General features: G+C 37.7%; 1 protein-coding gene across 10 annotated transcripts in view; it reads right to left on the bottom strand.

Moving 5' to 3' along the window:
• The window catches only part of RGS7 (regulator of G protein signaling 7), a 294,692-nt gene that overhangs the window by 64,657 nt on the left and 214,999 nt on the right, over positions 1 to 15,036 (bottom strand). For all 10 annotated transcript variants that reach the window (XM_052805847.1, XM_052805846.1, XM_052805848.1 and 7 more), the window contains one exon: positions 11,212 to 11,263. In XM_052805847.1, the coding sequence (XP_052661807.1) occupies positions 11,212 to 11,263 (52 nt within the window). The remainder of the gene's footprint in view (positions 1 to 11,211; positions 11,264 to 15,036) is intronic.

Raw genomic sequence — 15,036 nt, 5'->3', positions numbered from 1 at the left:
ATAGGAGCCTAACTCTTGCAATCACTAGGAAGAAGGAAGTGCTCATCTTACATATAGCTTTGATTTTTAAGATAGTCAAGCTGATTGTATTTTACAATTCCATGAAAACATTTATTTCTGACAAGTCACATGCAAATGCATGCAAACCCATTCCAGTGGATGCTATTTCAGTGAAACTAATGACAAGCACTTCTAATAACTCCAGCTGCAGTTACAGGTGTTACCTGATGTAAAATGAAGTTATATTTTAATGCAGTTTTTGTCTTTTTCCCCCCTTCATTTTGTGTGTGTTATCTGGTCTATATTCTTTCATACTTTTTCACTTTCCACTCCTATAAGAAGCCATGGTCTCTTTCTCTACTCCCTGCACTCCCATATCCCCTGTGGTTCTAAAGCAATTTCTGCGTCTACAGAATCTACAAATACAGACACAAATCCACATCACACACCAAGTATAGCAGATGAACAGGTTCTATAGCCTCAGTTTCCATGCATTTTAATATTAGTATACACTTACACTAATGCATTGGCATGAATGCTGAAATGTCACAAAAAGATGAGGGGATGAATTCTGGACCCTTTGTACCTAGGTTGCATCCACAATCAGTACAGTGGTAAGGGAATACTGAGGAGAGAGACAGTCTTTGTCATTTAGCTCCATTTACAGGGTAGTATTTTCCTCTCTTTTCCTTCAAAATCAGTTATTTCATTGAACATGAAAAAAAAATTCCTAAACCCCTTGAAAATATTAGCAATAAAATGCATATTTAATAGAAATGTGTAGACAGTTCTGAGAATTCCAGGGGTCAAATTTTGTCTGGTCCAACCAGTCTAATACCATCTGAACAGAAACAAAACAAACTCTGTTCTCTGTACTTGATTAAACCCCTGCAAACCACATTCTCATGGTCCCTGTATAGGCACCTTTAGTTAGCTTAGCACTTCCTTGAGTCCCATTTTGGGTATATTTTAGGATTAGCATCTCCCGCTACCTTCAACAAAAATTGTTGTTGCAGAGGTGGCTGGCTGTCCATCTTTCTGTCAGGAGAGGTTTTAACAAAAAAGCATCTTCCAGTCACGGAGTTCTCAGCACTGGCAAAACAACCACCAGGTCACCAGGAGCAGGAGAAAGAAATTAGCTTGCTACACCATTAATCTAATACTGTGTCTAAGAAAACTCTTGTCTTCACTGTGTGACTGTACTGCAGGATTTTCCCTGCAGGCTTCGTTTAATGACCCGTTTTGCTCCAACTCCATAGCAAATAGTCCATATAAGAACATTTGGTTTTCATTATAAGCATATCTTAGCCAAGACTCAAAAAATCATGTTCATCCCTTAGACCTTTTTTCTCAGGAATATACAGATCCCCTCCCCTTCAGGAGCCTAAAGGTTATAAAACCTGGGGCTTAGATACTTTATGTCAGAAATGTCTCTATGTGCCAGTATGGATAAGGCAGAATATGCCCAAGAAAGATTTAGTTATTTGGGAAATATGACATATCCACTAGTGTAGAAGAAAATAGTCCTAAAGAACATTCCTACTCTTTGACTCAATTTACTGCCATTGTACGTGCTAACAATTACATCCAACAATATCATCAATAACAATTACATCCCAACAATAGATGTGCATGTTTGAGGATCTATTTAAGAGCTACTTGTAGTCACACGAGAAGCTGGCAGCAGCTCAGGAATTTGAGTTCATCAGTTCACACTCTTGGTATCATATTCTTTGGCTTGCCCATAACAAAATTCGCTAGCATGTTAGAAAGCAAGAATGTGAAAATCGCTCTTATTTTCAGCCAGAACATTTGAAGACACAGAGAAATGAGGTTTTGTTCTTTTGACTTTTAGAGCAATGAGATCTGAAATAGCAGATACTCCCATCTTTCTCAGGTACCATTCCTTTTCTGCACCAAAACATGTGTGAATTAACTGCATGTGTCCAGTAGCCTGACCTTGAGCATCTGGGGAGGATGTCAGTCAGGTTCCCTCCCAAAGCAGAGTCATGAGCCCTCAGCATTTCAGAGAATGACAGTGTCTGCTTTTCTAATCCCATGGTTTCTATGAGCTGTCAGTGTTTTTACACCACTTCATACAGCTTCATACAGAAGTACAATCTGCAGTAAGGGTCTCCAACTAAAAGCTCCTCTGTTTCTCTCTCTATTTCTCTATTTATCTACACCCCAAAGGCCCTGGTCCGGGCCCTCAGTACACCAAGGAGATGTAATAGCCCTGAGCAGTCCATCCAGGGTCTCCACTGAGGCGCCTTGCGCCCAGGACCTGTTGCTTAAGCCCAGCTACTTCCCGGGGCCCTGGCTTGAACTACGTTGTAGATATGCATCTAACCAGCCCTGTAACTTACCAATGCTGCCCTGGCTTCCTGGCTTGACCTTGGACCTTCCTGGTTACTTGAGACTTTGTTGGTGAGGCCATTGCTCCTGCCTCCGCTGTTGCCACCCTCAGTTCTTGCTTACCTTCCCTTGCAGAGCTGCCCTCTCTTGCCACTCCCTGACAAGGGTGCTGAAAAATGCTTAACGTACAGATGAATGATATGCAAGGTACAGGGTCTGATTAATAACCTCAATTTGCTAAATATGGACTGCCACATACACTCTTATTTTTAGAGCCAGTGTATTCTGATGGATTTTGCAATCAACATAATTGCCTCCACTAAAGTGAATTATATATTAGATGTTATAGCTTGAGCTTTCGAAGTGACTGATTACCATGAGAAAACAGATTTGCCAATAATTTTAAAGGCAATATTAATACACAACATTTCATAATGAAAGATGGTCAGTGATACATATAAATGGACATTTGAACTGCAAACCAGTATGAAAACACACTTTGGTAGCTGTGCAGCAAATAAGGACCACTCGCTCTTGAAAATTCTGTTCAGGTATTCACAAAATGTGGGCAATGTGAGAATTTAAAGTGAGATTGCAAAGTGTTCTAGTGAGAGTTGCGTGAAGAGGGTGTCTGGGTTTTCCCTCTTGCAAATTTTTAAGCTGTTACACCCAAAATAACCCATTTTCATGGTTAGCTACCTTTGTTTCCTATTCTTGACTGTTCACTTGTACTTGAAAGCTCCTAAGAAACCTCTATAGATTTTTTTCTTTAAATAAGATCATAGTGATAATGACAGGTTTCATTCTAGAAACTGGACTAAGTACACATTATGTTGCACACACTTACTGAAAAAAAACCAGAGCTTTCACCAAAAAGTTAAATGGGGAATTTAAGCTTGTTGCTAAATGGGCTAAATCTTCCCTATCACCACAGCAGAGAAAAAGCCTCAGCTAAATTCAACGGAAGTACAACTGGGCCTCTGAAGACCACGAGTAATGCCACCTACACATCCACCACCATGTACACAAACTTAAAGTCCTTACACAATTGTCCCAGTGCCAGTGGTTACAGCTTGATTCAGCCCCAGATGGTGGGCATAACTTTCAGTGAACACTCATTATCTCCAGTGAGGCCAGATTAAATTTATACTCTCTGTGAGTCAAAACTCTGGTTTCGGAACCCGTGTGTACATGCTTAGTCAGTGTTTAAAGAGCAAAGAAAATAGAAAGTACTGCAAGGTCTAAGGGTTTCAAAGTGCCCTGTGGGCAGACAGAAGTCCTCCCTGCATATGTGAGTGCCTGCGTCAGATGGAGAATTACGGGACAATCAGCACAGAACATAACTGCAGGATGGAGAAAATGAAATCAACTATCTTATTTGAACATCAGGATTTCTAGGGCTATTTGTATCATCTTTAGATCACCTCTGCTTTTACTCAATAAAAAAAAATAATTTTTGCTCTTTGCAACATCTATTGACTTTCCCTTAGTCTTGGAAAAAAGGTGACAACTTTTAGGTGGACAAAGGGGTCACCAATCAGCCTCATGTATCTATAAAAGAACTACACTTTTTAGTAAGTGTTGATAACATTAACTTAGAAGGAAGACCATGATATGATAGCTTATGTGCACTAAATTGCCAAATGGTTAAAAACATAACTTCTGAAACACTCCTCCCTTTCTCTACTTTTTACTCTTTGATCACACTATTTCTATAACATTTAAGGAATGCAATTTCATTATAGATTTAGATGGACTTTCTTGCATAAACCAAGGGCAAGAAAGAAACCAAATTTCAAACTACCAGAAAGCTTAAGAATTAGAGAAAGGCAAATTCATCTTCAACACACAAGTCCCGAGATGACGTTGGCCTGGGAAAGTCCTGCAGGGTGACAAAAAGAGGTATGGAAGAGAGGTCACCCAAGCTACATAAACTATGGGATCAGATAAAGAATATCCTGTTGTCAAATCTAATTTAAAATTGCATCCATTGAATTATTTCATACTTCCTTATGTTATCATAATGCTTTAAATTTGCATTCAAGAATTTAACACCCTGCTTTGGCACCTAAAAAAAAAAAAAGCTTTCTACCTCCTCTTAAGGCTCCCAGATTTAAGGGGGACTCAAATGTACTTGATAAAAAGCTTCTAAGAAGAAGAGATGCAACAAATCCAAATACACTGATTTTGCATAGAAGCCACTTAGGGCATGTACAATCCAAAACAAGGCGGAGGGTGTCAGCAGATAGAGAGTATTTTCTTTTAAACTGCAAAAATCAGCTACAGGGATGGCATCAGAAGGTGGCCATTAATTGACAAAGCGGGCTATTACTCAGTGCCCACCTGCAAAGGACTATCAGTGGCAAGACTGCATGACTGCAGAAAAAAGCATTTGTTGGCATTGCTCCCTTCATGGCCTGAAAGCTCTAATTTCCATATTGATAATGGAACAGAAAAACCTATTTACTTTACTCAACACAGTAATTTGAAAGCAATTCTGAAAATTATGAGTTATGTTTATAAATCTCAGAACTTATTCTGATAAGGAATTTTATCTCTCTTTATGGGGACCTAGATGCAGATTATCAATGCTTTTAAAGTAATGCTTTTAAAATAATGCTGCAGAAAACATCTACTTGGGTCAGTTACCTTTTCATACGCGTGCATACAAATGCATTGGCCAAACATATTTTCCATGCTTCACATATTATGGAAATAAGTTACACATTCATCGAAAGAATAATTCAGGTAAATACAAAACTCTGAAGTGGTGAGCTGACTGGAAAGCCTTTCCAGGAAATGCCTCCTGCTTACAGAACCCTTGCTGCGGTGGTTTGTCAATGTCAGAATTAGCAAGGATCAGAACAAAATTCAGGACATGCTTGTTGAAGTGAGACTTCCTTTTCATCATTTATATGACAGAGATAGCTTCTAATGAGTGAATTATGTAGCTCTGCAGAGAAACATAATGGCATACAAATTCAGAGTGGAAAAAAATCTTGTAGGTCACCTTTTCCATCTTTCTGCTAATGCAAGTCTCTTTCCTAAAGCTCATTTGATTCGGTTCTGCACAGATTAAATTTTATGCATAGCAAGCACTGGGCCCAGCCACATTTTCTTGAGGCACTATTCTCCTTGATAGACTGTACTCCTCACTTAGGCCTGTCACGAGGATCTTAGTCAATGTATTCTGTATATGTAGTTTCTCAAAGCAAAATCCCTCACTTAAGGAGCCACAATGCAGTCTTAGCAACAATTTAGTACATTACTTGAGTCTTGTGGAAAGAGTCTGTTTCTTACTACACATAGAAATCCAGAAATTTTTGAGACAGGTCCTTAAAGGAGGGATCTCTATTAAGGACCTAAGAGGATTGCTTGCAGGAGTCATTGCTGACGCACTCTGGCTGACGCTAGCTATTGAAAAAATGGGAACTGGGCATCAAGATTCAAGCTTATAGAACTGTAGAGCTCTCCAGAAACTATTTACGCTATACTGGTAAATTTCTCCTCATTCTTACAGCATAAATTTTAACAAATAAATTTTTATTCATATCTGACAGTTTTTATTGAAGAAAATCCTACTCTGCTACCAGTTTTGCCCCAAGCTACTGACTCATATTTATGGATTGATTTCCACAGATGCTGAGCACATGCAGTTTTCCAGCAGAGTTCAGGTAAGCAATACAGCTTAGTATTTCTCAAACACAAATCGCTTACTAATAAGCTGTTGCCAAGGGAATCCTGCCTGAGCATCTGGGCAAAGCAAGTGTATAATGTCCTCTGTACAATTCTCCTTCTAGCCAGTTACTCCATAGAAAAGGGTGCAGCAAGACAAATGAGAGAGAAATTCCTGAACTAATCAAATTTTCATAGAGGGATTTGAAGCTAGGCACATAAAATAAGCAGGCAACAAACTCTAGAGAGAAAATTAGACAAAAATTTTCAATATGTGAAAAACATGATACATTATTGCAATTACTTTTTGTGCACTATGTACTCTCTAGCATGACTGCAAGTTTGGCAGAGGAGAGGCAGATGAGCCAGGTGCAATGGCTCATGTTCAGAACGGAGCAGCAAAGGCTGAACACAGAGAGGTCTCTGTCAGTTTACCCTTAAGCAATAAGAAGGTATCATTAGGAAGGAAGTTTTGTATGGACTGACTTGTAGCTGATTATCAAGAAAATTTAGAAAGGACAGACTTTTGCTTTCATAAAAATGCTGGAGAACAACAGCTATGAGACAACATCTTTCACATAGCAAAAGTAGATTAATTCCTTATCTTACTGTAACTCAGACTGGATAAGTCAAGAATATCTATAGAACTGCCAGGGAAGTTTACAGGCAGTGCTTATCCAGACAGGGAGCTTACACTTTTAAAGGGAGCAATTAATTAAAGTGCTTTTTTTTTCCCTGTAAGTGCTCTAATTTCTTAGAACATTGCCTTTACAGTGCATGACTTTACCTAGAAGGCTACTGAAAATATGTGTGTCTTCAAAACTTGTCCTTCTTCACAGCAGCAGAATTTAAGAATTTGCTTTGAATATATAGAAAAATTGTCTCATTTAGCATCATTTACAGATCACATGGTCATGTGCTCTTAAACTCATGTTGCGTTATCAGTTATTTACCGTGTTCTCCATAACCTATCAAGATTCTGCAATCCTCCTCCATTTTTAACTCATTTGGGAGAAACGTACACACGAAAAATCACAAGGCTGAAACAGCATCCTCTTGCAACTGTACAGATGCGGCTGACTCTTATCTTCTAGTATTAGTCCAAACCTCCTTAACACTATAAGCAACTGTGGTACTTTCAAAATTTTATTCTCCTTTAAATGTACTTCTGTTTTTAATATGCAGTTAACTGTAAGAAAAGGTCTCTGTCACAGGTGCTTTTGAGTCTAACCATCAACAAAAGCGCACTAGAGAAAATTAGTAAAGCTTACTAATTCTTCATATCTTATACATCTGAAGTTCTTATAAGCCTCTTACATTGTCACAACTATGTTCATTTGTTTGCTTAGGGTTAGGCTTGAGCTTTTCAAACACAAACATAATTGCTATTTTGTTGTGAATGGAATTTTTCCCTAACATTTCATAGTTTTTATTTATCTCATTCAAAAAAAGAGAACAGTAAGGAACTAAATTCCTCAAATTTGCAACAGCTGTGAGACACTAAACTGCCAAAAGAACCTGATGGATCCCATGTGAACTGAGGCCAAATGTACATGGAATAAGAATTTCATATGTGGCATTATATTTCCCCTTTCTGAGATGCAATGGACTTAACAAGTCTCCATATTTAATTAATTCTTAATGATGTGAACTGTTTTTAATCTGCCAGAAAAAAATTCTGTCAGTTACAAAATTACATCTGTAAGAAAAGAGAAGATGATTACAGGTAGGTCATGTGCTCAGCCATTAGCTGTCTTCATTTCCAGAGCCAGTTTTCTGAACTGAGATCCAATTCTATTTGTCACAAAACCAAATCATAATTCAGGAACATGACTTAACTCAAAGGAAATGCAAAGTGATTTGAACTACACTGGCCTTAAAAATTATTATCATCATCATTATTATTACTATTATGCATACTTCTTTTCATTAATAAAATCCCGCTGAAACCAATGGGATTCTACACAAAACAACATGTCCCACATGGGTGGACTTCAAGACATATGGCATTAAAACAGGTATCTTCAACAGATGGAACCTAAGAACTTGCCTTTTTAGAAATTATTTGCAATTTGAGGTATCTCTCTTGAGATCTCTTATAGCACAATTTTCAAGAAAAAGGGAGGGAGATTTTCAGCACTTTGTGAAAATTAACAGTTTCCTAGTAACCTCAGAATGATCAGATGGTCAATATTTTGATAGCTACAAACAAAACCAAAGGCTACATGATTCCACTTTGACATTCAATAAATTAATCCAAGCCCTTTTTTTTGCCACCAAGACGTAGCACTGCACTGTAGCTTTATCATGAGAATGGGTCTGCAGTTTCTTGACATTTTGGAAGATTCTGTTTTCATGTCTCCTTCATATTTTCTTCAGATAAATCTTTTTTAAAGAAAATATTTGATGTTACAAGCTCACGTGGAACAAGAAATTATGTTTTAGAGAAGATATTAACATGTTATACAAAGACGTAAAGATTATTTGTTTCTGAGTTAGCTCTGGTAATAAACTAACACGTGCAGTATCTCAATCTCATTTAATTTCTAGTTTAAGATTAATTATTTTCCTGGCAGTATGCTACATTCTGGACAGTAGCCCAGCTATGGGTGAGTAATGGTAAATGGTTGGGAGTAATTTTTAAATTAAAATAAAATTGTAGTGTGTTTTCAAAGACTTGTAAAATTAGGTCAATGCCAAAGAAAGTGGTTTGCTTTGTTAATACCTTTGATAAAGGAAGACTACAGAGAAAGCCTACTTCTTGCTGGCCTTGAGAGACTCCTAATGTTTGCCAGTCACTAGTTTTAGGAGGTGCAGTTTCAAGATTGTTCGGGACAAGTCCATGAAAATGGAAGCACTGCACAGCACCATAATACAAGTATGAAATGCGTTTGCATATCCGTACTAACATAAATTCTATTTATTATATTTTCTAGGAAGCAACAGAATTACTCTGAAAATCTGCAAAACCTCTTTGGAGTGTATTTGATGTGGAATTTATCCTTTAATGTCCTCAAATTGTTTCAATTCTACTTTAGATTTATTTGGGGTTCGTGAATATTATCTGTTTGATTTTTCTGTATTCCTTTGATGACCGTTGTTTACAACAGTTATGTGATCCTTTTTGCAAGCAGCTGTATTCAGTTCTCCCCTTATCTGCCCTGTCTTTATATTAATAGAAAGGTAGCGGAAAAAAATCCTCAGGCCACAAGGCAAAAGCTAATTTCTGGGACTGGAAGATGTTAACATAATAAGAACACTATTGAAAAGGTGTCTCAAAAATTTGTTTTCCTGCGAATGCTCTAGCATTAGCCAATTCTGGTGACACACGGCCACCTTAGGTAGATCTAGTGTGACGCTCTGACCCTGTTGCATGGGGGAGCTGAGGGTGGGTTTCTTACAGGCTTGTACCTTTGGCTCATGACTCAGAAGGAGCAATGAGATGGCAGGGCTGGGGCTTTCCCTTCCTTCACCCCTCTGCAACAGAAGAGGTTAAATTCACCAACTGGAACATATTTTCCAGGTCTTATATCTAAATTTCAAAAGCTCTCAAATAAGTACGTTTACTGTTCAACAAAGGCACCTCCCTACGTGATGAAGAAAGTGATCCCAAGTTTAACTCTTTATTTCTGGCGTGCAAAACCAGGACAGATTATACAGGATTTCTGTTTACTGACTAAGGTATGTAACTCATTGCCCAATCCAGTGATCAGCTGTGACTAGAAAGTTAGTGTCTCCTAATTTAGATTAAAGGATATTAATAGAAACTTCTCAGCCTGATCTCAAGTTAAGCATATATTTATTTATTAAAATCCCCCTGGTAGTGTAATACACATTACAGCTGAACAACTCAATGTCTCTTAAAACCACAGTAAATTACTTTCTGATCTTTAACTTATTAGGAGAGTATACTGAAGTGCCCCTCTGAGAAAAGCAAATAACACTTTCAAGGAAAGGAAAAAAACTGTAATAAGAAGTAAATCAAGCATTTCTCCCTCAGTGACTAATTTCCTCATATGGAGTGGCTAATCACTCAGGTGTGGTGAATTACTCCTCCTTTGTAGCTTTCAATAACATTTGTTGGACATCTTGAAATCTCAGTATTTTAAAGAAAGATGAACATTTTTCTCCTTCTATAGGATGAGGAAACCATCACCATTTTCAAACTCTACCTTGGAGGCACTCAGCTCTGCTGAGAGTCTCAGCTTGAAATTGCTTTACTTAGCAATGTATTTGAAAGTAAACTGTCCGCTGCGGAAAGAGTGGAAGTGTCTATTGGAACCAGCCATCCCTGCAGTCTTCAGCTCCTGAGGGCTGAGATTGAATCCGTATTACAAATGAACATGCATTTAAATTTCCGAAAAGCTGTAAATACAAACTTTCAAAGTTTGAGTTTTTGAAAAGGTAAGCTATCATGTACATGCTTAGTTACCTAAATAAGTGACCTGGTCTTCACATGACCTGAGTACTTACAGTCTGGATTAGAATGAACAGGAGACTGCTCATAGATAATCCATTTTCTTTAAAAAATAGGTCACTATTTGGTGTACAGAGGCACCTAACTTTAGTTATAATTTTTAATGACTTTTTTTGTAATACTTTACTATCTATTCTCTTCAGATTTTCCTGTCTAAGCACACAGCAGTAATTACAATGTGTAATTTATGAATACCCCCCCCCAAAACAGGCAAATATACAAGGTATTTTCTAATATAGTTCATATTAGAACCATATTGGTTTCCGTAATAAATAATTTTCCACACAGTGTATATCAGAAATAAGAGATCTAAACTAGGCATATCTTTGGCTCTGAATCTGAGAATAACTACCGCACAACCATCAATAAAGTGTCTTCTGCCTCACTGAGACTTTGTCATTGTAAATAATTACATTTCCTGGAGCAAACAGATGATGTAAACAGCAAGGTAGGTTTTGATGAATTTTGAGGCTTTTTTTTTTCCCCCTCAGATCAACTCAAAATCTGACTTTAATAAACTTTTAATAAACTTTGGAAAAGATAACACCACATTCATTTCAATATCAGCAATTCTTGCACAGGAATTTCATGACATATAATTATGTTTTTAACAGTGGGATGATTAAACAAGACAGACTGCAATGATGTGTTCATTCACACAATACATAATTCCCAAAAGAAACAAGAAAGATTTCTACACTGACCATAGTCTGTGTTTTCCGGCTCCCAACAATTTGATGGCCAAAAATAGGGTGTCTACAGACAAAAAAAAAAGTAGGGAACTCAAGTTAGACAATGCAAAGATTATACAGTCCTTGGATTGATATTGGTTTTCAGAGTCAATTAACATTTTTGGTAGATCTATTATATTTGTTAACTTGACAATTTTGAAATAGGCATCAAAACAGAAAATTACTTTTGTACGCTTGTTTATTGCACTAGTGTCAGAATGGCATTGAAAAAGAACAAAGTGTTCTTTCTATTCTTAAAGTGAAGGGAACAAAAACCACAAGGTCAGGTAGTGAGGTTCTTTTGCATCTTCCCTAGCAACATACCTCTCACATGTCCTGAAGAATCAATTTTAGAAGGTGAAAAGACAGAAGATACTTTAGAGTATATTCAGTTCTTGATTTTGGAGAGTTTTCATTGGTATATATTAACATTCAATACCCTTTCCTAGGAGTTATTTGTTTAAAAATGCCACTAAACACAACCTGTTTTCACAAAGTTGTCAAAGTTCTTTTCATCTGTTGAAGTCTCTTTTTTTTTCTAATTGTTTACCAATTGTGATTTAAAATGTGATTTTTTTAAATGGAAAGCCAATAAAAGTATCAATAACTAGTTCAATACTATGCTTATTAAAACTCTGCTAAATGTATTGTTAAAATAATTCACTTCTACCAAACGAAGAATATAAGACCATATAGGCATTTTTCATACAAATAACTTAATTTTTTAAAAATCATAACTTTTTGGTAAAATGTAAAGGATTATAGTATTTTATACATAACGTATTCATCTATATATACATACACACACATACAGAGAATTATATATTATTTGAGCAGCTTAATTAATCTCATTAAATATGTGGACTGGCCTGAGTGGTATTTCAAAACACAGGTGCTTCCTTAGGAAAAACTTCTGCTTTACTCTCTCTTATTGGTTTTTCTCAAAGATCTCCCAGCTGCAAAAATGGAAACCTCTCTTGCTGTCCACTTGCCTCAAAATTGTTTTAATGTTAATGTGGAAACCAACAGGGCTGAACGGTGACACATTCACACCTACCATCAGATTAAACATATATTGTGAAAAATCTCTATTTTAATAATGACCCATCAAATGTCATAGGAGCAATTTAGAACTTGCTATTTATCAAGCAACGGCAATGAGTTAAAGGGTAAAAAAGAAACTGTCACAAGCTGACTTCAAAGGCTGAGATGTGTTTCTTGTAAGCTGTTTTGTGCTCTGTAATGGAGCAGCAATAAGTCATTCTCTTATCAACTATTCCTTCACAGTGCCACTGAACTCAAAAAGACCAGTATAAGCACAAATGGAAAGCAGCAGAGGAATTCCTAAACAACGAATGGCAGCACTCAGTGAATCCTGGAAAAGCAAGAAGCTATAAAAGTAATTTAACAGTCATATAAAGCATAAAGTCACCATCATTTAAACATACAGTTTTCAAACTCGGAGAGGGAGAACAGTCCTTCCTTAGAGGCATGAAGTGTATTTCGGGAGACGAAAAGCACAACTACATCATTTTCCTTCTAACAATAACTTTAACCTCTGTTTATGGGTTCAAGCTGGGCTTCTGGAAAAAGGATGCAGTGAGGGTTACTAAATACATAGAAACCATATCTGCTCAGGCAGCTCCTGAGCTGAAACTGGCTGGGGCTCAGATTTTATTTAGGGGGGAGTAGCAGTTATGGTGGAGGATGGCTGGAGAAAGGTGCAGAGGAAGAGCTCTTCCACAAGTAAAGAGGCAGAGGTTCTTCCAATTGTGGGTATACTTATTGCAAATTCCCTATTAAAACTCCTCATGTACACTTAGGTTTTCTCTTGACAAATTACATATACTCCTATCCCAGCTGAGATTAAAAAACAAATTCTGTCTTCTGATTTTGAGCAAATCCCAAAATTGCTTTTGGCATTCATTTCACATCAGGCTATGAGGAAATATTATATATTCACGGCTATGTGTTTATGATATAAGAGAAGGACTCTGTTCTTTCATACATGAATGAAAAGCTACCCCTGGTGAGCAAGAGTACTGCAAGCAATAGTTCTGAGAGGTTCTCAGGGAGATTATATCAATCAAGGATAAATCTGATATCACTGTTTTCAGTAATTAGTTAAAATAACACATTAAACTTTTATTGGGACTCGCATATCAGTAGTGGAGGGAATGTGGGCACTACACAGAATATGGGAAAAGGGGGCAGGATCTTCAACGTTGTGGAATGCCACTTTAGCTCACTAGGAGGCAGAGGTGGACAAGAATTTTCTGAAGGACGAAAAGGTGCGTCCCAATGGCAGGACCTGCTTCCAACAGAGGGACTTGGTTCAAACCAACGCTGAGAAGTGTGAAAATGCACCGAGGACACTTTTTCCTTTCCGAAGCTGAACAAAGCTTTCGAGGGAACAGATAAAATAGATTTTGTTCCATTAGAGAATACCCGACCAAGACTTTGCAGGTGTGTAGTACTTGGAGTGAAAGTGACTGCAGGATGAGACTGGTATTCTGCAAAGATGAGCACAGCAGCTTGAGGGCAGCAGGCTCAGAGAACAGACACAGGAGGTCTCTTGGGAAAGTAAACCGAGGGACAAAGAGATGGAAGGGGGTGGCAGTTGTTGTAAGAGACTGTGCTAAACGTCCAAGTACCTTTAGAGAGAAAGTGTAGTGACAGGCCGGTGTAACCACACTTGCAATCTCCAATCAAATAAACGGGAAAAAGAGATCATGGAAAAAGCACAAATTAATGGGTGTGCTTCTAAGGATGAGTTAAGCCTTCCTGTGCCAAGGAGACAAAAGCAGAAAAGTTAAAACAGAACATGAGTTTTAATTAGCAAAGCACATGGTAAGTCGTAATAAAAGGTTTCAATAATGTGTTATAAGGTAAGCCAAAAAGAAACCCCAGCAGAAGGCAAACATTATGAGAAAGGGGTTCACATAACAGTTAGTACGGATAAGTACAGAAGATTATTAAATGCCTTCCTTTTTTGAGTCTCCAGAAGGAGGGAGACTGTGGTCAGATAAAGATCTTCCCGCCCAGGGAATGACATGCAGGCATGAGCTCTTCTTGCTGATGCTCTGAACTGGGCAGGCACAAGCTGCCTCTGAACCGCAAGCCATGATCCTGCCTGCGTGGTGCTTGGATGCATTTAATGGGACCTGCTGAGAAGTACAGCTCATCAGCTCAAGCACTGCAATGTGGCTGGAGTTGGCCTCCAGCCAGCTGACTCCCAGTGGGAACAAAGTTCAAGTCTGCCTGCAATCAGCTTCACGAACATGCCCAAAATTAATTTTGACATGAAGATAAGACTACAGGGCAAAGTACAGGAAAAAAAACCAGGAAGAGAAATATTTGTATGAGGTCAGACAGTTCAGGTTAGAGGCCTGATGAAATTCAGTATAGAACGCTTAAGGAATTATTGTGTTTTCATGTGGGTAAACTGTGTTTATTTGTAGAAAACAAAAAAGCCGCACCAAACTAAAGAATGACTCCTGGTTCCTCAGCACTGTGAGTTATATGCATGTGTAAATATTATGACGAAATTTTTGCTCTGGTACTTCTCTTTCTTCTCTATCTCTAACTCTCTATAATATCTAGTATCTAACTGGCAAGAGTTATCAAAAGTATTGGATTATCTGCATGATGGTTGAAGGGCTGCAAGTTAGCTGAAGGGCAAGTTATTCATTCAAGTATTCATTCAAAAAATATTCATTCAAGTAACCTTTGAAACATGGGCAGTTATTTAAAAAAAAAATCACATAAGGCAGAGGAGCCTTAGAAGACTACAGCAAG

The sequence above is a fragment of the Harpia harpyja genome, chromosome 13, assembly GCF_026419915.1.
Source record: "Harpia harpyja isolate bHarHar1 chromosome 13, bHarHar1 primary haplotype, whole genome shotgun sequence".
Lineage (NCBI taxonomy): Eukaryota > Metazoa > Chordata > Aves > Accipitriformes > Accipitridae > Harpia > Harpia harpyja.
This window is presented reverse-complemented; position numbering and strand designations above follow the sequence as displayed.